At 40.4% G+C, this 27,425-nt stretch overlaps 2 protein-coding genes across 3 annotated transcripts; both read left to right on the top strand.

Annotated features, from left to right (window-relative positions):
* Positions 1-278: 278 nt before the first annotated feature.
* Positions 279-16,762, top strand: FH (fumarate hydratase). Of its 2 annotated transcripts, none has more exons than XM_062611005.1 (10): positions 279-440; positions 4,809-4,943; positions 5,485-5,595; positions 8,858-9,034; positions 10,025-10,207; positions 11,135-11,300; positions 13,061-13,264; positions 14,462-14,589; positions 16,176-16,329; positions 16,554-16,762. In XM_062611005.1, the coding sequence occupies exons 1-10, from the start codon at positions 324-326 to the stop codon at positions 16,694-16,696; spliced, it is 1,518 nt and encodes a 505-aa protein (XP_062466989.1). In that variant the 5' UTR covers positions 279-323; the 3' UTR covers positions 16,697-16,762. The 2 variants fall into 2 exon arrangements, with proteins under 2 accessions (XP_062466989.1, XP_062466990.1); XM_062611006.1 differs by lacking the exon at positions 279-440 and adding an exon at positions 539-920.
* Positions 16,763-17,062: 300 nt separating this feature from the next.
* Positions 17,063-27,297, top strand: CHMP5 (charged multivesicular body protein 5). The gene is made up of 8 exons (XM_062611004.1): positions 17,063-17,223; positions 22,435-22,539; positions 23,278-23,324; positions 24,260-24,353; positions 24,434-24,505; positions 25,612-25,720; positions 26,114-26,226; positions 26,719-27,297. The coding sequence occupies exons 1-8, from the start codon at positions 17,155-17,157 to the stop codon at positions 26,767-26,769; spliced, it is 660 nt and encodes a 219-aa protein (XP_062466988.1). The 5' UTR covers positions 17,063-17,154; the 3' UTR covers positions 26,770-27,297.
* Positions 27,298-27,425: the final 128 nt, after the last annotated feature.

Here is a 27,425-nt window from a genome sequence, read left to right as displayed (position 1 = left end):
GTGAAGGAGAGAGGAAATAACATTTCATGCATACTGTAATAAAGCAATGTTGCACCATTACCCTACCTCGATCCTTCGTCTGGAACCTGCTGTGCCGATGCCCGTCCCACTCCCGCGCCGCGTTTGCCGTAGGGAAGGCGGGTTCCCCTCAGGCCGGGAGGAACGAAAGGGCCGCTGCGCAGGCGCCGGTTGCCGCGGCTGAGGCGGTGCTCCCGCTGCGGCCGATTGGCGGGGCGGAGCCTGTACGGTGATGGACGCCCGTCACACCTTGACGCTCGTCCGGGGCGGTCCCGCAGCCCCGTCTCCTCCCCGCCGCCGCAGCCATGCACCGCTCACTCCGCGCCTGCCGCCGCCTGGGCTGCTCCGCCGGGCTCCTCGTGAGCCAGCCGCCCCCGCGCGCCGCCGCCCCCCGCTGGGGCCCGCCGCCCAGCGCCACTATGGTAAGCACGGGGTGGGGGGGTGAGGGAGGAGCAGTGACCTCTAACTGCCACGGCCGGCAGCGGCCGACATGGCTCCTCCCACTGCGCCCGCCGGCGCTCCCTACCCTCTGGCGCACGGGGCGGGGGAACGGACTCGCACCACCTGAGGGAACGGCGGCCGCGGGCAGCGAACGGCAGCGGGAAGACGCTGCCGCCATCCCTTGTCAGGCTTTCGCTGCCGTTTCCCTCTTCCGCCAAGGAGGCTCTGGGGCCGGTTCCCTCCTGGGGCTGCGCGGCCTTCGGGTAGTCCCGAGGCGCAGTTCGGCCCCGCTGTCGCACCCGGATTTGCAGCCCCGCGCCGGCTGTTGCTCCCGGGGCGGGCCGGAGTCTGCAGCGCGCAACTGCCCGTCCGGGTGCGCTGCCCAAAGGGCGAGATTTGCGGCGGGAGTACGCTGTGCTGGCATGGCCGAGGAGCGGAGGAGAGAGGTGGCATCCGAGCAAGTAAGCAGGAAAAGTGTTAGTGCTGTGGCACTTTATGCAGAAAGTGGGGTGTTTAGGATTTTATTAATTAATTAGTTTACGAAATTAGCTAATGAATTCAACTGGAACATTGGTTTCTAACTTGTGATATTGATTAAGGGGTAGAAAATCACATTTAAAAGAGCAAGCTTCCCAATGAGTGAATCAACTGCATAGTGAATGAAACATAATCTGTGTAAGCAAACCGGGGTCAGGGCATAATATGTAACTCAAACGTTGGCTTGTCAGATAGATCCCTTTTTTATTTTTCTGTTTGGCATCATCCAAGAGAAGCGTTATAGCTCATGGCCATCATTTACTTGGTGAAGACCCAGTATTTATGAAAGGCTGCAGTCTTAGAAGAAACATACATTTTTGATCTTTGCTAGTCAGAAGTGTGACCTGGCCTGTACATAGACATTATGAATTGTTTGGGTTTAAATAACAGCAGTGGTTATAGCAGAATGTTCCTCAGTCAATTTGGAACTCAAGCAGCTGTTGAATTCTTACAGGAAAACTTTTGAATGCCTCTGTTTCCAAGAGGACCACCAAAAATGTACCAGTCATTTTTAAAACAGAAAACCCATGCTTTACAATGTTTGCAGAGATTTTTAAGCAGCAAGAGTTGTTTAGGAACATGTGTAGACACAACCAAATGTGCATGTTGTTCTATGGTATGACTGTTGCGTTGCCTTAACTTGGAGCTAAATCGCACAAGATATTCTAAATGGAATTCCAGTCGTAATGGTCCTTCTTAGCTGATTGTTGTAAAATACTTGGGTTTGGTTTCTAAAGAGTAAATTTCAGAGTTTGTGACTCGATACTATAAAGGAGGAACAGTGCTAAAAAATTGAAGCAGTCTTCATCTGCTAAAGGAGAGCAGCTGAGCACAGCTTCCTTTTTTTGCCGGCCTTGAGAATTGGTTTTGACATGCTAAAAATGATTATTTAAATACTTACATCCACAAGTTGCTGCATCCATAAATCAGAATGTAATTTTCCATGGGAAGCATTATTGCAACAGGTCTGCCATTTGCCTATCTCCACTGTGTTATGGTGCAATCAGTTTTAGCTGATTAGTTCCCTACAAGGCAAAAGTACAGTTATATTTGTCTAACTACGTAAGCTCTGTGCTGTGGGTTCTTGGGATTTTGGAGGGCAGAGCATACCTTGTTTTGTAAAGGTGAGGGATAGCTCTGAGCTGAGACTTGCTATAGCTATGGCAGAAACGAAGTGACCTTGTCTTGTGTCAGAGTTACTAGGTCTCCTTTTTGGCTTCTCCCATTGCCCACTGGTGGGGGAGCACAGGGCTGACACAACTGTGCTTCTTGTACCCTTTTATAGCAGGTTCCCTAAGTGAGTGGGGTGACTGCAGAAACTGCTCTAGGTACAGAAACTGGGGCCTTCTGCTCATAAAGCTACTCAAGAGGGTGAATTCTGTCTAAGCAGTTAGGGAAGCATGTTTTTTACATTAAAACTCACGACTTCTGCATGCTGTTAGTTTGAAGGTCATGCTGAATTTAGTTTCATTACTTTAGTATGTAAGAGAAATATCACTTTTTTACCTAATGTCACCTGTTACTCTGTTAATCAGCAAATGACATTCAATTTAAAGCACCTCACCCTGTTAACTTCAGTTGAGTTTGGGAGCGTGTGTAACATGGAATTGGGTAGGGAAGTAATTTTTTTTATTTTTTTTATTTTTTAAAGTTAGGCGGATTGCATTGTTTAAAGGTACTTGTATGAGGAGGTACTGATCCTGTTTATCTTTGTTTCATCATTGTTAGCATTAGCATTAATGTGAGTTTGATGAATCAATTGTGCAACTGCTAGCTTTTTTGTCTAAAAGGCTATGGGTAATTTAACTCTCCATTATGTAACTCCTGGAGTACCTGAAGGCAGAGTATCTCCATTCAGCTGGGAAGCCGCTCAGGACAGTAAAAATGCTGGAAATGTCCCCCACATCACTGCTGCCTTCAGCTTGCCATCTGTGGTGATGCGGACCTGGGCAGGGTGCTGCAGAAAGTCTGTGCTGCTGGAGAGGGTATTCTGTCCAATACCCAGCGGTGCTTCTGTCCAAGATGACTAAGACCTACCAAGCAAGGAGCCAGTAGAATGGATCAAGAAAAGAGAGGAACAGAATGATTTCAGAAGTGGACACCTAGGGAAGAGAAGGAATTGTGCAAACAGAGATGATGCTTGCCTTGTATTCTGACCCAGAATCTTAATTTTCACATCAGGGGGTTTTCAGATTCTGTGGTTTGTCTGTGCATACCCCTGTTTAGGTATTTCTTCTGAGTGTTTATCTCATGTTCCCTGAACTTGTGCAGACTTCTTGCACCCTTGACATCAGCTGACAAGGAGTTTCATCAGTCTGCTACTTGTGTGAAGAGCTGCTTCCTCTTCCTTGCTTTGAACCTGACTCCTACTAGCCTAATGTTATGGCTCCTATTTCTTGTACTGGAAGAGACATTGAGCAGATAATACCCATCACCAATCTGCTGATGCTTATATTGGCCTCAGTTTTAATTCAATCCCCAAGCTGGCTTTTTTCTGAACAAAAAAGTTAGTTGTCTTAAGAAAGCTGCTCCCTACCTTTCATCAGCTTTATTGCCTTTCTTTGAACCATTTTCAGTAATAAGCTCTGGGGGGCGCTGAAAGAACCAAATCCGCACAAAGACTTCCGAGGGTAGATGAACCAAGGTGGCACAGCAGTGTTTCTTTTGCTGTCCTCTGTGTTTCTTAATAGTTCCTAACATTTTTTTTTCTTCCTTTAGCTGCACTGCAATGCTGACTCAGTGCTCTGATAGAGCTTTCCCAAACACTTACTTGCCCCTGATAGTCATGGTTCTGTCAGAGCTCAGCACTTTGTGTATGTATCTTACTGATGGAGCTGGGATTGGTTCACTCTGTGTATGATTAAGAATTCAAAAAGACTTCTTCCCCTTCCTGAAAACTCTGCAAGAAGGTAGTCTTCTCTTCTGGAGAAGGATGAACACCTTTCTCACAGAAAATTGGGACTTTGCTGACCAAGGCATGGGAAGAGGAAGAGAAACTGCTCTTGCTTCCTGTCCAGTCTCTCAGTCTTTGTAGAGCTGTGTGTGAATGTGTTCACATTATCACAAATGAATGGGTTGTTTCACAGAAAGTGAAAAATTACTTTTTAGTTGGTTTACATTGGCTAAAATTAGTTTACTTTTGCTGTGTTAGATAATACTGCATGCTAGGTTTGTACATAATACAGAAATACTGCCTTCCATAAATATTGCACAAAATATACCTAGGTGCAGGGTTTGAGTTGCATAGCTAGGGCAACTGCGTCCCTGGTTTGTTAGGCTTAAGAAGATAATTAATTGTCAGTAACTTGGTACTGGATTAATCAGTTTCTCCTTTCCAGTATTCTTCGTAAGTCTCATGTGCGGTGTGGATTTCAGATAGGGATTGTGTTATGTGTATGTTGGCTGGGCGGATGGTACCTGAATTCTTACTGTGCTAGTTCTTCAGTTTGGTTTTTACAAAACTAATTCCATAAATTCCAAGATAAATTCTTCCAAAAGAAGAAACTGAGTCTTTCATCAGGATGTTGTGTTCCGTACAGAGGGAAGCTAGAGGTCTTAAGTCTTGCAGTGCTGCCAGTTACCAGTGGGTCTGCTAGGTTGTACGATGTTAGAAGTGACTTTTAGTGAGACGAGTGCTCAAACTAGAAAAATGTCTTAATTTTGAACATATAATTAGAAAAATACCTTTGACTACCTGCGCATCTTTGTCTTCTTTCTTCCCCCTTCTTGAACATTTTTCTTAGCTGTATCTGCTTTCAAAAAGGATGTGCTGTTTACCAGTGTTTGAAATCGTTTTTTTCCTTTTTCTATAGTCAAGTCAAGAGGCTTTTAGGATAGAATTTGATACCTTTGGTGAACTGAAGGTCCCAAGTGACAAATACTATGGTGCCCAAACTGTAAGATCTACAATGAACTTCAAGATTGGAGGTGTTTCAGAAAGGATGCCAGTAAGTAATTCAAATGTGTTCAGTTTTTTCTTTTAAGTATGTTTTGGATGTGAGAGAGAATACCTTCTTCTTAGACTTTTGCTGAAAGTATGAGCATCTCTGACTTTTAATTAAAGTTGGAAATTGCATGGCAAGATATTGTGCTGCAGTAGAAATATTTTTTGTTGTATTTAAATAAATTGCTTTTATTTTATTGTGTTGCTTAATTTTTTTAATAACCAGAATGAATAGGAATTATCCTTTTTTTTAAGAAGAAAAACTGGAGTAGTTTGTTTCTATAGCATTATATAGTTTTTTTAATTGAAGATATTTAGTGTAGTATTAGTTGATATGAAGCTACTTTTCCACATGTAGCTGTGCATAGAGCATTAGTGTGCATGTGCTTTGTCATCTACTGGCTTTCCATGTGCTGAAACATGTCAGTTTGCCCTCAAAAAGACTACTTAGAAATTGAACCAGTCCTCCTTTTCTGTTAATTTTAACATATGTAATCCTTTTTGATACACAAAATTATACATTTAAACTTATTCTTGTGTCACAGGTTCAAGTTATAAGGGCTTTTGGCATCTTGAAGAGGGCAGCTGCTGAAGTAAATCAAGATTACGGTCTTGACCCAAAGATTGCTAATGCTATCGTGAAGGCAGCCAATGAGGTAGGAACAAACTGTTCAAAATACTAGAACTGTCAATTGTATTTTTGTTAAGCTTTTCACGTGAAGTTTGGAGGCTGGGGGAAGACCTCCTGCTTTTCTCAGATTGTTCGAGGAAGGCATTTATTGTTACTAAATTTTGGTTTTCAGGTTGAGAAATCATTTACTTCATATGTTTTACTATGTTACTTCTCATATTTACATAAATGATGGAATGTTCAAATGTATGTTGATACTTAAATTATAAAAACAATGTAATTTTCCCCTTTATTAGGACTAGTCATTACTTACATAGTGTTGACTCTTACCAGATGAACTATAAAAAAAAACCCAACAGCTAAGAGAGGAATACAGTCTTTGTTCATTCACCTAGTATGAAGTCCGACTTGCCAAGCAAAGCTTTTTTTGTTTTGGAAGTCCTCAGTCGTTAAGCAATTGGATCTTGGTAATGTGAAGAGCATCTGCAATCTGAATAGTTTGCTGCTAGTCCATTTCCTCTTCAGACTTAAACTTACTAGTAGATCTGTTTTTTAAGTATCACTTTTATAGCTAAAGAGGACATGATGCGACACACAGAGGCATCTCCTCTTTCTCAGGATAAATGCCACCCAAGTGCAGAGAATTGTGAATGACCATTATTTGAGGTATGGTAATACCAGGCGTGTTGCTTTCTGTAAGTTGACAGATGTGTTTATCTTGAAGCATTATTTTACAGAGCTTTCTCATTCTAACTAGCTTAAAAGTCTTTCAGTATTTGCAGAAGCTTAATACTGTTTCTACCAGCTGTAGCACTGTAAGTCCCAAAACCCAAGAGCTTTGGAGAAGCCCAGAACATATTCAGGCTCTTCTTGTGGTTTCAAGGGATCTCCTAGTTAAAGAGGGATCAGAAGTTTCAGTGGCTAAAAGGCTACTTACAGAATCCTAGAATCCTAGAATGGTTTGGGTTGGAAAGGATCTTAAGATCATGGCTTTACACTAGAACATGTCGTCCAAGGGTCTGTCCAACCTGGCCCACCGCTACAGTCCTTGATGTAGAGTTTCTCTCCAGCATCCTTGTAGGTTCCCTTCAGGTACTGGAAGGCTGCTATGAGGTCTCCATGCAGCCTTCTCTTCTCCAGGCTGAACACACACTCAATCCATGTCTGCTGTCCATGTCGCTGACAAAGATGTTGAACAACATCAGTCCCAGCACCGATCCCTGAGGGATGCCACTCGTTACTGGTCTCCAGCCAGACATTGAGCTGTTGACCACAACTCTGCCTGTGGCCGTCCAGCCAGTTCTTTATCCACCAAGTGGTCCACCTACCAAATTGATGTCTCTCCAATTTAGAGACAAGGATGTTGTGTGGGACAGTGTTGAACGCTTTGCACAAGTCCAGGTAGATGACGTCAACTGCTCTGCTCCGTCCATCACTTCTGTAGCCCCAACATAGAAGGCCACCAAATTGGTCAGACAGGATTTCCTCTTAGTGAAGCCATGCTGGCTGTCACCAAGCACCTTGTTGATTTTCATGTGCCTTAGCATGCCTTCCAGGAGAATCTGCTCCATGATTTTGCCAGGCACAGAGGTGAGGCTGACACAAAATTAATTAGTGCCAGTACTTAGCTTAGATTCATGAGTTCTGAAAGTGGTTTGTTTGTTTGTTTTTAAAAATACCCCTGCAGTGACATCCTTTCCCCTACCTCCAAAATAACTTTCTAATATAACTTAAAAAGGAAGAGGTACAGCAAGGAATCAAGTTACTCTTGGAGGTGAGAACTTTGCTCCTGTATAAAATGGGAAATACTTAAGATCCTTTCTTGAAAAGTACAATTCCAGTAAGACTGGTGTATCCTGTTAAACTGGAGATAGTTACCTAGCCTCAGAGTTGTGACGACAGATCCTCTGCTTTGCATTCTCAGCTTTTCTGAGGCTAATATGCATGGTAGCATGATGCTTCTGAGCACAGATTCTGATACTACCTAAAACACATATTAAAAAAAATGATAAATGCATATAAGGTTCAGTGGGCTCTAAAAAATATAGATCAAACAGGAGAGTTGTTCTGTTTTGATTTGAGATAGTAGTTGTCATAGCCTATCTGTAGCAGATAAAAGTTGTTGTAGCTGTCTTTGGCTGATGAGGACCCTGTTTCCATGAATAATCAGCAAGTCAATACATACAAATCTTGTTAAGTCTATGTGACTCTCCTGTTTATATGTGTAACATACTCAGTTACAGTTGAGGCACAGTAAAGACGGTCATGAGTCTTTTTTAGGCACTTCTCAATTTAAAGTCACAGGTCCAGGACAGTACTAGGGAAAGTATGCCTTACATGAAGAAGGTGTTTGATAGCAGCAACCATCTGCTGGCTCATTTTGTTAATGCAAAACTTCATGTCTACATGTGGAAGAAGTCTGGAACCTCCCTGTATGAAATTTATTTCTGGGGAAATTTTAGAGTCTGATTATACAAATATTAGGTACTGCATGTGCATCTCGGATTATTTTTGCCAAAAACACCTCTTCTGGGGGACTGTTTGCCACAAGGAATGGACTTCTGGATGCCCCTAATTGTAGTATAGTTGTGATCAGTGTTCATGATGAAACTATGCAGCTGTTGAGCCTGATTTCATAGGAGAAAGCAGCATACCCATGATGATGATGAGTTTGTAAACAGACAAGCACTGCCCAAAACTTGATGTTTCTGGCACGCAGAGGATGTTCGTAACTGAAGGAGACCCATAACACTGAATCAGTGTCCTGAAGCACCTAACGTGCTCTGACTGAGAAACTGCTAAACATGTTTCCCTTGTCTGGGATATCTTACTGACCTGAGAAATAACTGTGGCAGGGAGAACCAGCTCATACTACCTCTAGTCCTACCCAGGAAGATTAGAATCCCAGTTGCTTTAAAATTTGGGAAGGGAATGATGTTTTTTGACTTACAAAATCATCTGCATTGTTTGCGAAAGAGAAGATAAGATCTAAAAGACCTTTTAAAAATCTTTTCTATGATGGTAGAACATGAAATTAAATATATCTTTGTGTTTCAGAATTCAGCATCTTTGAAAAGCAGAGCAAAAGTTTTTTGCCCTTTTAATATCTGGTATTACATCAAACTCTTAATTATTCTGGTGTAAATTCACAATTGTTCTGTGTAGATTTACAAATATAATGGAGAGCATTATTTTAATTATAGCTATAAGGTGTTCAGATTTATGATTTTAAAATTTTTTTTTTTGTTTTGTTCCAGTAGAACAACTTTTCTTTTTTTCCATTCTAGGTAGCTGAAGGAAAATTAAATGATCATTTTCCGTTGGTGGTGTGGCAGACTGGCTCTGGAACTCAAACCAATATGAATGTCAATGAAGTCATCAGCAATAGAGCCATTGAGATAATGGGAGGCACACTGGGAAGCAAAAAACCAGTGCATCCGAATGATCATGTTAACAAAAGCCAGGTTGTTACACTTATATTATACTTCTTTTGATATGAAAAGTGTATTTTTGCTCTAAATTGTGAATTTAAATTAAATTCTTTTAGAGCCACTGTTTAGATTTTGGAGAAAACAGAGTTTTGTGTACAGCCTTGGCAACAGCTTTCTGGGTTTTTCAGTTTAAAAGAACTTTAAAATGTTCACTGGTGACAGCATGAGCTTTTTATGTCAGAAACTTTCAACTCATTCATGATGTAATTTCACACATAGTGTAGTGGGTAGAGGTATCCTTGTGACAACCACTGCTACTGCAAGCAGTCTTAAATATACATCCAGCATGTAAGAGTTGGATACTTGCAATTATTGTCTCCGTATCTACATTGCGTACAGCATGTAGAAAGAATATAATAGTGGTTTTAGTCCTGTAATTGGCAAATGAAATATCCATTTAATTTTTTTTATTTTCCCCAAGGATTGTGGTAGGCGATTTTATTACATTTCACTCTTCATACTTCCTTCAGAGTAGCTGAAGTTTAGGCCACTGACTTGATTGTATTCCTTCCTGATCTTTTATGCTTACTCAATATCCTAGGAACTAAACTACATTTAACATCACCTTACATTTATATTTAACATTAACAAATCAGCACATAGGTGTTTCAAAGTCACCTATAATTCCTTTAAAATCATCTATTCGTCACCTGTTTCTCCTAGTAATTATTTTTCTTTTTTCTTCCTCTCCTCTCTCCTTCCCCCCCATATTGTTGTGAACAATCTACTCAACTGAACTTTCTGTAGGTATAGTTATAAAAAGTTGATTTTATCCTTAAGGTACTGGATTAGAATTTGGAAGATTTTAGTCTTCCTGCAGATTGACTTGTGGAACACTCCAAAGTTGCTTGTTCTTAGTTTCTTCTTGTTTACAAAATAAAGAGAATAAAGCCATACATGTACATCTTCTAGCAGTAATGGTAAGAAGAGCTTGTAACTAAATTTCTTGAACTTCTTTTACAGAGTTCAAATGACACTTTCCCAACAGCAATGCATATTGCTGCTGCCCAGGAGGTTAATGAGGTGTTGTTACCTGGACTAAAGAAGCTACAGAATGCACTGGAAGCGAAATCCAAAGAGTTTTCCCAGATCATAAAAATAGGACGCACTCACACACAAGATGCTGTTCCACTTACGCTTGGACAGGTAAAATCCCAAATTATGGGTTTGTTTGGAAAATTCTTATAAATGTATTGGAGGAAATGGAGGCAAACTTGAGGATGCCTTAATTGGCATGTTAAGATAAATCACAGGAAACTGGCTCAATTTCAGTCTAAGTATTTTCATCTTCAGCAGAGTTTGCTGGATGCTGCACTCTAATAACTGCAACATAAATTTTCTTCATTTTTTCCTTGTGTCTTGCTTCTAACAGTAGTAAGATATAAATGATTTTTAAATGATGTTCCATTACCAAGTAACACAATGTGGTATTTCTATTAATGATGACATGCAAGGGAGAAGATAAGTAGTCTGACTGGTAAATTTACATAAATGAGATTTTGCCCCCACAAAACTAGTAAGTATTTTGAATGAAAATGTTTAATACATGATCTTTATATGTATGTGATAGCAAGTTTTTATTAGATATTGACAAGAATGGCTTATATTACATTAATTTGGTAATGAATTAACTTTAACTGATAAAACTCCATGTAAACTGTGGATTTATCCAAGAACGCTCAGTTAGTTTTTTACTAAGTAAAATTCAGTGAACAAAGTCCAAGATCTGCTTCTCTATTTGTCCTTGAGAACATTAGTTTAATCTGATTAATATGGATTCAGGTCCTACTAAGTACACAACTGAGATAAAAGGCAAGAGAAAGATGTATTGTTTACACATTTTTATATATATAGATTGTTTTTATGTGTAATTGTTTGTAGTGTGAGAGCTGTCTTCTAGTACATACAAACTCTACCTCTTAATGAAAACATGCTAAAATTCTGCATTTGGGTAAAGTTGAGTGCCTTCAGGTTTGTAAAGAAATTAGTCCAATCATTATAAAAATCTAAGTAATAATGCTTATTCTTGGTCATTGTCTTTGTTGGTTTATTTTGTCCTCCTTTCTTTCAAAGGAATTTAGTGGCTATGTGCAACAAATTAAATATGGTGTGGCTAGGATTGAGTCAACCATGCCAAGAGTGTATCAGCTGGCAGCTGGCGGGACTGCAGTTGGTACAGGACTAAACACAAGGATTGGTTTTGCTGAGAAAGTTGCTGCTAAAGTAGCTGAACTGACGGGTGAGGAATGATACTTCAGTTATCAGTAAAGCAGTATATGTAGCATAGAGTCAAACTGAAACAAAATGCTTTCAGTTTCCAGGCTGCTCATAAGCTCAAATTGTATTTATATTTTAACATGAAAGTTTCTGTTAATGCTGTATGTTATATGCCTTATACTTAGGGTTTTTCATGCAATGTATTTTTAGAATTATACTTGGTGCATTGAAAGTGACTGAAATTACCATGTTTTTCTGAGTGAGGCTTATGGATACAGTTTCAGGCTTCTATTATTAGTCCAGCTATAAAGCTCTGTCTTGATCTTTGCTCCTCTGGCTCTGCTAATTTACAGTGACTTGGCACAAAAGAAGGGGAAGAACCATCCCAAAGCCACTATGTTTTTCATATCAAAAAGTTAGCTGTCTGATTTTTTTATGCTATTTTTATAGACATTGAAACTTAATTTACAGAGCCATTGAGTTTTTTGATCTATAAACCAGATCTTTGGCATCACAGTATGTTTTTAAAATGCCCCCAAAATGAATGCATATGTCTGTCATTTAAAGTTGCTGAAACTGCTTATCAATGGTATTTTTGTTTTAATGGATCTATTATTCTCTGTCTTGTAGAGAATCAAGACTTCCTTGCACCCTGAGAGGGCAGAAGTAACTTGTCATAAACAACAGCTGTTGGCAGCAGTACAGGGCTTGGTTTTGGTGCTTGAAGAAGCTATTGGTGGTTAGGAAGCTCTCCCATATTAACGCATGTTAGGTGTACTGCATGGGAAAGCTGTACTAGTTTAAAACAAGTAAGGCAGACTTACGAAGTTCCACATGTTCTTATAGGCAAGTTTATTGGCAAGGACAAAAGGAAAAGTGTAGAATGATCTCTGCAACTGAGAAGGCAGCTATGCAATTTGGAAGCCCATGCACATTGGGTGGGATTTGGTGTTTAGCAGGTATTGCAAAACACTAGAAATCATGGTGTTATGCTGCTCTTCTTTGAACTGGTAATGTAAGCTCAGACCAGGAGTTCTGCAGGCACAAAGTCCAGCCCACAGTTAGTCTTTAGAGATGTCCATTACGACTAATAACATTCTACTGACTTTTCTTCCAGGGCAAAGCCCTGAAGACATGTTTTTCATTATGGAACCTAGCCTTAAATCTCAGGCATTTAATTAATGTCAGCAGAGCTGTTGCTTCTGTTGAGTCTGTGCTCTTGTTGTTGGCAGCAGTTTCAGGCATGCTTCTGAGTCTGAATCAGCTTTCACATGTTCTGTCTGGTTTGTTGTTCCCTTCCAGTGCTGATATGCTGATACTTGAATGCCTTTTTTTTTCCTTTAAGGACCTAATTCCATTGTGACTGCTTTATCCTAATGTCTGCACTGTGCTGTAAAAACCTCATTTTCACAGCAGAGAGAAAGCATCATAGCACTTGACAGTCTAAAGAATCTAACTTTGATTTAACAGGAGAAATTAAATTTGGGCTAACCTGTAACAGATTACTGACATTCATAAAATACTGCAGTGGGAAAGCGAGGCTTAGTATGCAACACTGTGAAATCTTTGAAATTTTGTTGTGCGTAGATGCTCAAATTTCGTATTCTTGTGTATTTTAGTGACTTTTACATTGTATTAATCTGTTTAAGCAATGTTTTTGAGGAAAGGTCTAGAGAGGAGAGATGATCTGACAGTGTTATTATTTTCAAATGAAGCTAATTGTGTGTTTGATTATCTATTTCATGTGCCTCACTGCTTAATATTTCCCCTTCCCCCCTGTAGGTTTGCCTTTTGTCACTGCTCCAAATAAGTTTGAAGCTCTTGCGGCTCATGATGCTCTGGTTGAACTCAGCGGAGCTATGAACACAGTGGCATGTAGTCTGATGAAAATAGCTAATGATATTCGTTTCCTGGGTTCTGGACCACGTTCTGGACTAGGAGAACTCATCCTGCCTGAAAATGAACCAGGAAGCAGCATCATGCCAGGTACAGAGAAACCTTGCATGTTTCTTTTGATTTGGACTACTAACTCTTATTTACCAAATGCCATCACACATCAATAAGTCCATGATTCAACAATTCTGTCAGTTTTTATCTTCTGCCGTATTTTACCAAAACTGGTGTTCATAAAAATCCTTGCTTGCACAGCTGTGTGTTGGCCAGTATGTGGGGGTGAGCATTATCTGTAAGCATATGTCTCTATTAATACAAGCATACTTCTCAAAACCTTCTTTTAGAATTGCAAGATCTCTATGATTTTTATGTAAAGGCTTTTCTGAAACAAGCTTTAAATGATCTAATTTATGAATTGTAGCAATATTGTGATGTAAACTGACTTCTGTCTTTACTTCCTACCATGATTATTATTACATACTCATATTTTCCTTTCTGCCATATGATATACATATCATATGATATAGAGTGGCAATGATGCCATTGTATGGGTTGATAAGGAAGGAATATTAGTAATCATTCTTTACTCTCTCCTAAAAAGGTATGCATATATGAATATTGTACATCAAAAATATGTTCTTCCTTTATGATAAATTATAAAACAGGTTGTGAGCATATCTGGCTTTAAAAAAAGCAGATAATGTTCTTATTAGGATTATTTCTAGAAATGACATCAGCTATTAAAAAACCCTTCCTTATTAGGAGCCCATTCAAAATTGGGGGGTTTTGTGTGTTTGGTTTTTGTTTTGTGCTGTTTTGCCCCCCCTTCTTTTTTTCCTGCAAAGTAAAGATAGTGTACTAATTTTATTACGAAGTAATTCTAACAGATTAGGAATACTTTTCCTACATTGATATTTGGTAGTGATTTACCAGAAATGCCCACTTGCACAAGTAAAGACAGTTTTTAATCAGCAGCTTAGCTCATGCACATTTGGTCCAGCTCTCAAAATCTTGGTGAATTGCTAAAGCAACCATAGTTATTTTAAAAATCTTAGCTGAATTATTGGAATTGTACAGTTAATATCATTTATGGAAATTATTTCTGTGGTGCATAGATAGACATGAGTAGGGTGCTACCTCCTACAAAACATCTTCTGTTGAATGTGATTTGGTAAATGAGGAAATGCAACTGGTTGTTGGTTTTGTTTGCTTGTGTGTTTTGGTTTTGTTTGTTTCTTCCCTTCCACTGCTTCTTTTTGGGTAACCTTTTTCTCTCCTTTCTGCAACTAGGAAAAGTGAACCCTACCCAGTGTGAAGCTGTAACCATGGTGGCAGCTCAAGTTATGGGAAACCATGTTGCTGTTACTGTAGGAGGTAGCAATGGACACTTTGAACTGAATGTTTTTAAGCCCATGATGGTAAGTTCTTGAAGTTTTAAATATCTAGGAGTTTTTAAAGTCGTTGTTTGTACAATCAGATAATTTGTAGGAAAAAAACCTCAGTGAATATTTGGTCAATACAAGCACCAGAGAAGTTAATGAGCTGTGCAAACAAGATTTATTCCTTTGTATGGCAAGTTCTTGTTATTTTGACAGGGAAGTGGTGATCTTTCTAACATGAAACTACTTTATGCAGATAAGCTTTTATCTTAACAATGTCTGCTTATCATCAAAGGAAGCAGGGAGAGAGGAGCACAAGCTGAGACAAAATTTTGTCCAAAGCCAAAGAGAATTTGGTGTCTCAGCTAAAAATGAGGATTTTTTTTTTTTCTTTAACAACTGTCTGTTACTAAGCTTTGTTACTGCCGACTACCAAAGGATTACAGGTCTTTGGCAACTGAGTCATGTAAAATTGTAAATACTTAGACTTCAGTACTTCTGCCTTCTACAGCGTGAGGACGATACGCCAAGAGACATTATTGCCGCTTCTGTACATTTAATTTAAAAACAGTCAAGTTAATTGAGTGTTACAAATCACCTTGTACTGAAATCTGCATGTTTTGACACCAAGTCATAATTCCTATTTTCTTCTTTGGGCTATGTACTTTTGGTTTGGTTTGGTTGGTTGTTTTGCTCCCTTAAAACCAAGAAGGAAAAATGAACAGGAGAAATTGAGGGAGAGAATATAAACAAAAGCATCAAATCAGAAGATTGTGGATAACTATATATAGACTGTTAAAGGAATAGCACAGAAGTTAGGGTAGAGATAATAGTTTAAAAAGAATTAAGGTGACTTGCAGAAAATAGTAATAAAAGGAAGGTTTTTAAGATTCTGTTGTATTGTTAGAAGTAAGAGGCACAAAGGAAGCAGTATGTTATGTTATTATTCTGCACAGTCTATACTGACTGATAGGGCATTTTTATTATGTTAGTTGGAAATGACTGAAAGAAACCTGAAATTTTACAATAGAATCAGTATTTGTCTTTAACTTACTGTGCCTGCTCAGGGTAATGTCTTTTATTTTTTTTGCCAGTCAGGGCATATTTCTTTTAAGCATATAGCATCTGGTTTTGAAGCGGGAGGGAGGAATCATGAACAGCCAGGAGATACACATAAGAGATAGAGATCCCTCCCCAAAAAGAAACCAAGAATGTATCTTGTGGATTGTCAAAATAGATGACTTGTCAAAGTAGGTGACTAATGCCAGACATTATTGTACTTTATATCATTAGATATCTTCTCTTGATCAGTACTTGGAGAGGGAAATAACAATGAATCAAATGCTTTCATGTAGTTTTTACTTGGTTATTTGTGAAGAAAATGATTATACGTACTGTGGTCATCTTCATGCACGTTTAGTTCTACCACTGAATGCTTCTTGGGAACCCTTTAAATGGGAGTGGGCTGAGCTTACACCCTGCAGCCACTCCTTTTTTACAAAAGGCTTGCTAAAGAATTGGGTATTGCAGGGGGTCACTGGCTATGAACAAACACACCAGACTGTGCACCTGTTACTGACTGAATGTTATACCTGGTATTTCTTTTGTTTTGTTGTTGTTGTTAGATTAAGAACGTTTTAAACTCTGCAAGACTTCTCGGAGATGTTTGTGTGTCTTTTACGGACAACTGTGTAGTTGGAATCCAAGCTAATACAGACAGGATCAACAAACTGATGAATGAATCTCTGATGCTGGTAACAGCACTGAACCCACATATAGGTAGGTTTAAGGCTCAGAAACTTACCAGAACGTTACACTGAAATAGTTTGCGGTACCATGATTTTGCACGTTACATTTGGTGCACATTTAGTACAAATTGAGTTAAGCAGCAGTGGCTGTGTCCTGCAAATTAATTCTCCATAGGCCAAGTGTCCCACTTTCTTCTCACCTCTAAATTTTGTGAAACTGTGCATGGCTAACTGCTTTGTTTTGTTTTGTTACAGGATATGATAAAGCAGCTAAGATTGCCAAAACTGCACACAAAGAAGGGACGACGTTAAAAGAAGCTGCTATAAAGCTGGGATTCCTCACATCAGACCAGTTTGATCAGTGGGTGAAGCCTAAAGATATGTTAGGTCCTCAGTAACGTCTGTACAAAAAAAGACCGCAAACCCCACGTGTTCTTAACACAAAAATAAATGAAATAAACCAACTACTATGTGCTTTGTTTCACGTCTGTTCATGCTGTTACTTTGTAACAGCTCAGATAAACTTGATCTTGGAGGGAAGATTCTCCAACTATAATTCCTTTATATTAGAAAATCAGCAAAACGTCACTGCTGATGTAACTTAAAGGGTGTTTCTCTAGGCGCTGACAGCAGTTCCGAGGAGCTGCCGCAAGCACGGCAACCGCCTGTGCCGCGATTACAGGCGTCTCCCGCTACCCACGGAGCGGAAGTTCTGGGCTGTGCACGTGATGCCTGCGGGGCGGTACCGGGGCGTGGCGTGGCGTGCCGTGCCCGGCTGGCTGTCGGCTTCCGGGTCGGTGGGTATCGCTGCTGCTGTTTACCGGGACCGGGAGAAGGAGACCGACGCGCCGCCGCCATGAACCGCTTCTTCGGCAAAGCGAAGCCGAAGGCGCCTCCGCCCAGCCTCACCGACTGCATCGGCACGGTGAGTGCCTTCCCCGGGCGGACACAGCCGGCCAGAGGCCTGGCAGCAGCGGGGCGGCCCGGCAGGTCAGGCGGTGTGAGCCCGGCGGGTCGCGGCTCCGCTCGGGTGTGTGTGTGTGTGTGTGTGTGTGTGTGTGTACGTGTGTACGTGTGCGCAGAGCTCCGTCCGCGGGTCACTGCGTGTCTATGCCGTCGGCACGCGGAAGCGCGGGTGTGTTCCCGGCTGTGTGTGGGAGCGCGGCTCTTGTGTGTGTAATACACTGAATGTGCCTGTGCTTTGGTGCGGTGTGTGCACTGATTGCAGTCAGACAGGATAGAAAAAACCTTTAAGATCGTCAAGTCCAGCCATTACCCCAGGACTGCCATGACCACCACCACTAAACCGTATCACTGAGGGCTTCATCTACACGGCTTGTCAACGCTTCCAGGGATGGTGACTCCACCACTGCCCTGGGCAGCCTGTTCCAATGCCTGAGCACCCTCTCTGTGAGGAAATTTTTCCCGATATCCAGTCTAAACCTCCCCTGGCACAGCTTGAGACCATTATCTCTTGTCCTGACACTTGTTACTTGGGAGAAGAGGCCAGCCCCAACCTCACTAAAACCTCCTTGCAGGCAGTTGTAGAGAGTAATATGGCCCCCCTCCCCCGAGCCTTCTCCAGGCTGAACAACCTCAGTTCTCTCAGCCATTCCTCATCAGACTTGTGCTCCAGACCCTTCACCAGCTTCGTTGCCCTTCTCTGGACCTGCTCCAGCACCTCAAATGTCTCTTGTAGGGAGGGACCCAGAACTGAACACAGGGTTTGAGGTGCGGCCTCACCAGTGCTGAGTACAGCAGGGTGGATGATCACTGCCCCGGCCCTGCTGGCCACACTGTTGCTGATACAGGTTAGGATGCTGTTGGTCTTCTTGCCCACCTGGGCACAAGATGGCTCATGTTCAGCTCCATCCGTCAGCACCTCCAGGTCCTTTTCCACCAAGCGGCTTTCCAGCCACTCTTCTCAAGCCTGCAGCATTGAATAGGGTTGTGTTGGCCCGAGTACAAGACCCAGCACTTTGCCTTGTTGAACCCCATATCATTGGCAATCACTGCCTTGATTGCACTAGCTGACTCCCCTATGCCAACCTACATGAAGTCAGGGACCGGAGCAAGGAAACCAGGCTCTTTGTCCAGGCTAGGAGGCTGGAGGGCAGATCCCACTGTCTGATGAGAATTGTTCTGTCTGCTATGCATGAGCTTGCCATAGGGTCAGTGGTGAAGGTGTGTACAGAGGGATGGTTAAGCCCAGACCAAGAAAGAAATGGTGAGGAAACATGGTAGAACACGACAGCTGCTGTAAGGTTTGCCTGCCTGAAAAGAACGTTGAGGAACGGTTTTAAGAAGGTTAATCTTGTAGTTTCACAGCCTTTTCTTGGCTTTTAAGCTTGTGAAGAAAACTGGTGTGTTTTTACGGCTCTTTCTGTTGTAAAACAATTTTAAAAGGTGAAGAAAGAACACGGAGATCCTGATTATTTGTGTCAGTGGTTAGCAAAGTCAGGTGAAAGGTTGGTAAGGGTTGTGGTTTAAATGGAGGGTGAATGTGAGGGTGAGCGCCCAAAACTGAGCGTTGTCTGGAACCTGACAACAGGAAGTTTCTTCGGAAAATCATGATTTTCCTCCCAGGAGATTAATTTGCTATCCAGTGAAGAGACCTTCTAAGTCAAACACCTAATATTTGTCAGTGCTACCTGGACAAACCTGTGCACGTCAGCCTCCTGCATATGCCAGTGGCTGGGACAGGGAGAGAAGTGGTCATAGTGTTTTTCCCAGTACATTATTGGCAAAGAATCCGTATTGCTTTTTAGCAGTATTAAGCCTAAACATACCTCTAAGTCTGTTTAGTTAGAACAGTAAATAAATCATATGCTCAAAAATTAGGGCTTTCCCGCTGTTAGCAGGAAATGCTTTAGTGGATGGCTAGAACTCCAAAATCCACCCAAGATGCTGTTATTAGTACTTAAATTTGCCATTTCAGCAGTGTAAGCTGTACACTAGTAAGTGTGGGGAGAAACATACTTTTGCAAATTCAAAGTTGATGAGTTAAATTTTTGAGCCAATTTACATAAAATAATCAATCTGATTTGTGAAAGGCTTGCTGTACTTTCAGTTCATTTTCACAACAGTGAAGTCTCTAGTGTAAGTCCTGCTAGAGGGCTAGAGATATCATTAGATATTTTTCTTACATTGCATGGGAATTATTATTGAATAGAGTTGCGTGAGACATTAAAGAAACTTGTGTTGTTTCTTTACTGTGTTAAATTCTACAGTTCGGAGACTCAAGTGATGTCACTTCTGTGTTGTTTTAAGTCTTAGACACATTTTGTTGTACCTTTTGAGAGTCAAACTTTTTACTGTACAAATATCGTGGTTTAAACCCAGTCAGGCAATTTGTTCACTCACTTCCCCCCACTTCTTGCCCTCCCCCTGCTCCCGGAGGGATGGAGGGGAGAGTCAAAAAGAATGCAACTCCCATGGGTTGAGATAAGAACAGTTTATTAACTAAGGTATAACACAAATCACTACTGCTACCACCAATAATAACAATGATAAAGGAAATAACAAGGGAAGAGAATACAACACCTCACCACCAGCCAACCAATAACTCACCCCCCAGGCCTGACCAAGCTCCGACCGATACCTCCTCCAACCCTGCAGTCCCCCAGCCCTTCCGGCTAACTCCCAGTTACATCCTGGGCATGATGTGCTGTGGTATGGAATACCTCTTTGGTCAGTTTGGGTCAGGTGTCCTGTCTCTGCTTCCTCCTGGCTTCCCCTCCTCCCTGGCAGAGCATGAGGCTCACAAAGTCCTTGGCCAAACCAAAACATCCTTGTTATCAGCTCTGTTCCCAGGCCGAAAGTCAAAACACTGCACTGCACCAGATACCAAGAAGGAGAAACATGACTGCTACTGCTGAACCCAGGACAACAAAGCATTACACGCTTTGTAAAATCTCTTGCCATGTTACCTAAATAGTAATAAGCCATGAAATGGCAGGTAGGAATTACTGTATTTGGCAAGCGGTGCTTAATGTTCATAGTTACTGTTTGCCAAAAGCAGAGACAACTCTGTGCCTGTGTTTTGGATGTTCTTCCCTGCAAAAGCAGTACAACTGAACCCATTAAGATCAGAACACGATACACTTTCTTTTCCTGTTGTAAAAGAGAATAAGCATCACCTTAAGGTAGCTAAACGATTCAAGGTTTTTGTATTTTAAGAGCTGGTTCTGTGGGATCACTAATCTGAAGTGTTTAGTGAAGCCCAGGGAACATTTCTCCCTGTTTTGCTTTGATGGCTGGTTACTATCGAGTTTGCCAGGGTGATGCCCTCCTGTCTGCCCACTTAATCTCCATGAGTATGTACCCACTCCCACTTGCAGTTTCTGCTCGCTGTGCCTGCCTCAACACTGCACCAAGTGGCAGGCTTCTTTCAATCCTTGCTAGCTGAGCACAATCAGATGACTCAAAGCCATCCTGAGGATGGTAGGAGGAAGGATGCATCAGGAACTGCTGCATTTGCGTTGTTTTTTTTCTTCTTCAACAGAACACTCCAATTTTATGTTATTTTTTTCAGACTAGTAAGTAGGGAACATAGGAACAATTGGCTGATAGTTGTGACAACAATGTTAAAATTCAGTCTGATATGTGCTGCTATTTTTTTTTACTTGTTGTTATTTACTGAAATAAACTGCAATTTTGCTTCATAGGTATTTGGGATACCACCATCCCTTTCTTTTGTTTGAATTGGGGCCCTTCTGTAGCAATAGAATGTATGTTGATATGCCTTATCTGTGAATAAAAGAAAGCAGCTCTTCAGGTCATAATACACACTCTGATTTTTCTTTTGGATAAATTAGATCCATTTTCCCATTTTCTGTCCATTCGCATTTTTAAGATCTGAGGTCCTGTTCAATGTGTGTGTGAAATACTTAATGCAGTTAATCGATGGAGGAGGATCTGTCTCCGTTTCCTGCTAGTACTGCTTAAAGAATCATTATATAAATAAGCCAAATAACTGGCTTTCCCCTGGAGAGGAGGCTGACCTCAAAGATGCATTTAGCTGATGACATCTTGAGGAAGGGCTACGCTTTGAACCTGCAAGAGTTTTAAAATCACAAATATCTCATTTTCTTGCTATTAGTACAATATTTGACAAAATAGAAAGCTTAACACATTTCTTTTTTTCAATGCCAGCTGTGCCCAGACACTTTAATGTCTTGTGTGGAGTGTTCATATCAAATGTTCTGCTCGGGGTGCCTCTGGCAAATGCATGTTGCTGTCAGAGAACAGAGATTTGGAAGGATCACTGAGACACCCAGATGAAAATTTGCATAATTATACTTGTTTAGCCACACTTCTAGCAAGTCAGAATTGTAAATTTGCACTGATTGGTCTCACGCTATAATTGGACTGTCATTATATTCTAATCCCTAGAGAGGCTCCGTGAGGAGTTAAGAAGCTTTATTTTGTGGTTTTCCAAGAAATGCTGTGATAGTTGGTTCATGTTAAGGAGGCTTTCTTTAATTTTTTGTCTGTTTGATTGGGGGTTCTTTATGAATTTGTGTGTGCTGTTAGATAGTCCATACCATGCTTGGCTCTGTGGTTATCATCCTTAACCCTCTTATGCAGAAGGGTTAAAATATTTCCATAGTGACACCTCTGTCATGCTTTGCACCAAGGCTGTTTTAGGGCTGACTGCTGGGGGTTTCTTACTGAGCTATGCAGCTAATGTTGGGATTAGAAGCAAAAGAATCCAGAGTAGCTACCAGGTGGAACTGCTGTGTCCTGGTTCCTTTGTGGGAAGTGATGGGAAAAGTGTCTTTCTGACAAAGAAGTTAGGCACCTTTGAAAAAAGGTTTAGTCCCTGGCACTGTATGTTATCAGAAATTCCTGAACAGAGACTGTGACTTCAGTGGGTGTGCAAGGGATTATGTCAAAATGTGAGAACTTGTTACAATGGCAGAGCTTCCTGCAATCTCAGAATGTTTCTTGTGCTCCTTCTAGAAGGTGTTTCGTTTGATTCTGGTTTTGGATTCTCTACAAACTTCATAAACTGTTTAAAAAACACTGAGTGAAGAAACAATTCAGTTAGAAGCATAATAAGACTGAGGCTGTTCTCTTATTGTCCAATTCCTGAATAAAGCCTTAATTAATTTTTTTTTTGTTTGTGTTAAAGGTGGATAGCAGAGCTGAGTCAATTGACAAGAAAATTGCTAGGCTTGATGCAGAACTTGTGAAGTATAAGGATCAAATGAAGAAGATGAGAGAGGGGCCTGCAAAGGTATGAATATTCTGTGGGATTTAAGCATAAGAGGATGTGACTCACACTGCTTGTCATGTAGCAGGGTGATTTAGCCAGTTCATTAGGTCCTTAGAATTGCACCTTGCCCTATTGACGGGATGTAAGATCCTACAGGGTTATTTTTATTAGACATGTATCTTTGAACAGTGTTTTCATTGGTTTTTATTTATTCAAAAATGTAATATAATTCTTCACTCTGAAGTAACTTGCTTCCCTTCTTCCTTCGTTACCTGAACTAAATCTGGTAGAAAGGCTGTTTTGTTCATAAGCTAAAATAAAAAGGTCTGCACTAGGCAGAAAGGGGGTAGGAAAACCCATTTCTGAAAGGGGATCAACATATAATATAAAATTATAATAATAAGAAACAACATATATAAACAGTATTGTTAAAGTACCTTTTGCAGTATTATTTGCTGACCATTAAAATGTGTTGCTGAAAGATGGTTCTGATGCACTAAGTTTGACTTTGTGTTCTGCTTATCAAAAAAACATTCAAAAGCCAGAAATGTTAAAAGTATTTTTATTAGCAGCTTTACATACAAGCCTGTTTGGTTAATCATTAATACGTTACAAATGCTGAATGTGACTATTGTTAAACTCTTTGCAGTAGTAACTGAGCAATCTTCTGGAAAACTTCAATGTCATACATTAGGTTTAAACAATATAATCAAGTGTAGTCAAATATTTTTCCTAATGTAACAATATTTTGTCTTTCAGAACACAGTAAAGCAGAAAGCATTGAGAGTGTTAAAGCAGAAGCGAATGTAAGTTTAAACCTTTCTCAGTTTGGGATGAATGAAAGCCTGCTTTTTTTTTTGGGGGGGGGGTGGGGAGGGGCACACTTTCTCTTTCCAGTGCTCTCATTTCTGAATATTCTTTAAAAAAAACTGCTGAACAAGCCAGCCAGCCTTTCAGAAGCATCTCCTTACAGATACAGTGTCAGCACATTTATGCCTTTATATATGAGTTATAGATTTGGACTGAGACAAGCTGGCCTAAATCGGCTCATTATTAAAGCTATGCTTGGTTCCTAAACTTCCTGAGAATGCCTCATTTTCTGTTATTAATTGGTTACTATAAATTGTGTACTTAATTATCTTTGACTGGTTTACTGGAAATTTACCTCTTCTCTGTAGATACCCTTTAAGACTTGAGCATATGTAGCACAGGTAGTTGTGTCTATGCAAGAAACCAGAATGGACAGGATAGATGATCCTGTGGTCAGGTCTAGTCTAATACAGTGTCCTGGAAAGTGACCAGCAACAAATACAAGGGAGAGAATGACAAAACATGGCAAATGTTCAGGGGTGCTCCACTGTAATGTTATAGCCCCCGAGCTGCAAATCTTTTAGATGCTGCCTGAGCCAAAGCTTGTACTGTGTTGTATGTCATATTCCTCAGATGAATTGTACCTCTACAGGCTTGCTCAGTTTCTTGTTCTTTATGAACTCGTATCATCCGAAATACCTGTGAACTCTTTACAGTCTAAAATATCCTGTGTTAAAGAATGCAACAGTTCAGTTAGATGTGAGAATGACTGCTTTGTTTTGGGTTTTCTGTCTGCCTGCTGATCTTGTGTGCTAGTTATTCCCCTGTTTACAGTCACTGGGCCCTGATTTTTCAATTAAAAAAAAAATAAGAATTTTTGCAGCAATAAAGTGTGGTGTTTTAAAGCCATTATTTATATTGTTTTTAACAGGTATGAACAACAGAGGGATAATCTATCACAGCAGTCTTTTAATATGGAACAAGCTAATTACACTATTCAAGCACTGAAGGATACAAAGACAACGGTACCAGTATATTAATCTTGCATTTGTTTAATTTATATGTGCTCCATCAGATACAAGCATGTTGTTTGACTCTATTCTAGGTTGATGCAATGAAACTGGGGGTGAAAGAAATGAAGAAAGCTTACAAGCAAGTCAAAATTGATCAAATTGAGGTGAGTTTGTATAGTTCAAAAGTTAAAGAACAGAAACAATGTACTGCAATAGTGATGAGTAGGCTGTGTAACCTAAAGGTAAACTGACTGTTTTAGTTTAGATAAGTTTTCTCCCTGTTTTGTGAGACCAGCATCATAATTCCTTCCTGATTTCTCTGGTACTGCAAAATCAGTTATTTGCCTACTCATACTGGTTTTCTTTGCTGGGCTAATCTGTAATGTCTCGTGCTGAAGTGTTGAGGAAAGGGAATGTTGGTGAATACTTCCTGCTATAGCTTTTTTGTTGTGTCCTCCATGCTGCAGTTGCAACATGCACACTAGTCCTTTGCTTCCCCAGTTCAAGGTAGTGCCTGAATAAAGCACAGACAAACAAAAAAACCCCAACCAACAACAACAAAAAAACCAAACCCAAACCTAAAACCTGACAAAAAATACCACCAAACCCCAAACAAACAATTTCTAGAGATCTGCAAGGTCTGTCCGTGTCTTCAGAAACCACATTAAAAAACCCCGGAAGATCTCTTAAGTAGAATTTTAAGTATGCTGCATTTAAACTCTTACCAAATGCCTGTGCTGAATTCCTTTTGTTCTCTTTCCTATGCTGTTTTTATGTATGGCCTGCATCGTAAACCTTCAGGCAAGTATTTTCTCCTTACTTGTACCCAAGTACAGTGCCAATAGTATGTCCAGATGTCTTCTAAATTTTGCCATGGCACAATGTGGGTTAGTGCTTATTCTCCAGAAGGTAGATTTAATTTCTGTAGATTTCATATGCTTCTGCTTTTCAAGATAATGCTGCATTTTGGGTAATTTCTTAGAGGTTTTCAGTTTACCCTCAAGAATACTTAATAGGATTTTGCCGACATGTTGTTTCAAGGTTCCTCTTTTTCTTCCTCATATGTTTATTATAATTTTAATAATAATCAAGGCCAAGCTATAGTACTGAATGTTAGTCTCTTGACTTGTATTCATGCTGCTTCATTTATGCATTAAAAAAAAATCAGAGTGCCTTGTTTGTTGGAATTGCTAATCTTAATTTGATTAAGCTCTGATAATTTAACTAAAGCTATTAAATATGGATGAGTTGAAATCGTTTCTTGCTTCAGGACATACAAGATCAGTTGGAAGATATGATGGAAGAAGCCAATGAAGTCCAGGAGGCGCTGAGCCGTAGCTATGGAACACCAGAGATTGATGAGGATGACTTGGAAGCAGGTTAGGAGGATGATGTTTGCATTATTGAATGTAAACATCATTATACAGTCATATGGTGATTTTTAATTTCATTACTTAAATACTTTCAGTGTATTTTTTAATAGAAAGTTTCAATAACTGTTTTTAAACATAAAAGCTGCATGTCCTTTCAGAGTGGTAGCAAGAGTATGTGGCAGATGTGATACAGACTAATGGTATCTGCAGTGCTGCAGTGAAGGAAAGAAGGTTCTCTGTGTTTTATGTGTGTGTGTGTGTGTATTCCTGACTGATGACCAAGTAATACTGAATGAGTGTGGATGGAAGCACTCAGTATGAAACCTGTTTCTCTGTCAGAACAACTTTTCTTTTGCGAAAGGAATTCCTTGCATAATTTTCCAACCACCATAATTTCAGAACTGGATGCATTGGGTGATGAGCTTCTAGCCGATGAAGACAATTCCTACTTAGATGAAGCCGCGTCTGCTCCAGCCATCCCAGAGGTCACTCCTACTGACACAAAAAACAAAGTGAGTCCCATTCCTCTTTAAAAGCAAAATATTCTGTTTTGTTTTGTTTTAGATTAATCACATTTGTCTTGGTTGCTCAATATTTAAGATCCTTAGAAGTTTGAACAGAAAAACCCACTTCTGGTTGTATTTTGAGTATGGTGTATTTTGGATGCTATATATGAGAGAATACAGTGTACTGAATGCTCTTTATAATATTTTAAAGAGCTAAAATGGCAATTTGTAACTCCTGTCTAACATTGTGAGGCTGCGAGTATACCAGTACAACTCCTAGTTTAATTATTCTTGAAAACGTAAGAAAGTCTTCTGTATGTCTGCTTTTGGGCCTTTAATATAGCTTCATAGTGAGAAAGAACACTGATGCTATTACTTTGATCCCAGCTGTCACACACAGATGTTACAGATACATCACTTTATAGAATTTGTAAGGAAACTGTCATGTTCTGGTTGGTGGAGGATTGTTAACCTGTTGCTTCTTTTTCTTTCTTACAGGATGGCGTATTGGTGGATGAATTTGGGTTGCCGAAGATCCCTGCAACATAAATGTTTCAAGAGCACAATGGATATAACGAACTATACAGATCAAATTAAGAATTTTTTCTTTTTCAGTCCTGGAGAACTTGTCCTTCCAGTGTAATCTTAGTATCACTACATCCTAGAACGCAACATGAATGGCTGGTGGTGTTCCTTCTTTGAAGAAAGTTGTTCTACTACTGATTTTTCTGCTAATGGAAAATTCATCACAGTTCCCTTCAGTGGAAGCAGTCAAGTCTGATAGGTTTTGATTTCCATGTCTTATGGACAAAGTAATACATGAAGAGTAGTGGTGGCTGTCAATAGCTGAGGTTTATTTTCACTTTGTATTACGTTTCTCTTTCTTGAAACCAAGATTGTACGCAGCTGCTTGCTCTCTGTAAAATAGCTCCCTTATTACTACGCTTATTTGATAAAAAGAACTGAAAGCAATTTTTAAACTACTGGTCGAGACTTGTACCCTGCTTTGGATGCTGTAACCAGTCGGGTTGTCATTAACTTTATGTATTCTATGGAGACATAAAATCCTATAGATGAGCTGGTCCTCGTGTGTGTGGTTTCTCTGGTAATTAGTTTGCTCTTAACCTGTGGCCATTGTTACCAGTGTCCAGCGCTGCTCGGGCACGGAGGCGGAGCCTGGTTCTGATGCCAGCAGCATTCCCGGC

Source organism: Pezoporus occidentalis, unplaced genomic scaffold (genome assembly GCF_034315485.1).
Source record: "Pezoporus occidentalis ecotype Australia unplaced genomic scaffold, CSIRO_AGI_Poc_V1 ctg15, whole genome shotgun sequence".
In the NCBI taxonomy this organism is placed as follows: Eukaryota; Metazoa; Chordata; class Aves; order Psittaciformes; family Psittacidae; genus Pezoporus; species Pezoporus occidentalis.
Note: the sequence above shows the minus strand (reverse complement) of the source record. Positions and strands in the feature narration are given on the sequence as shown.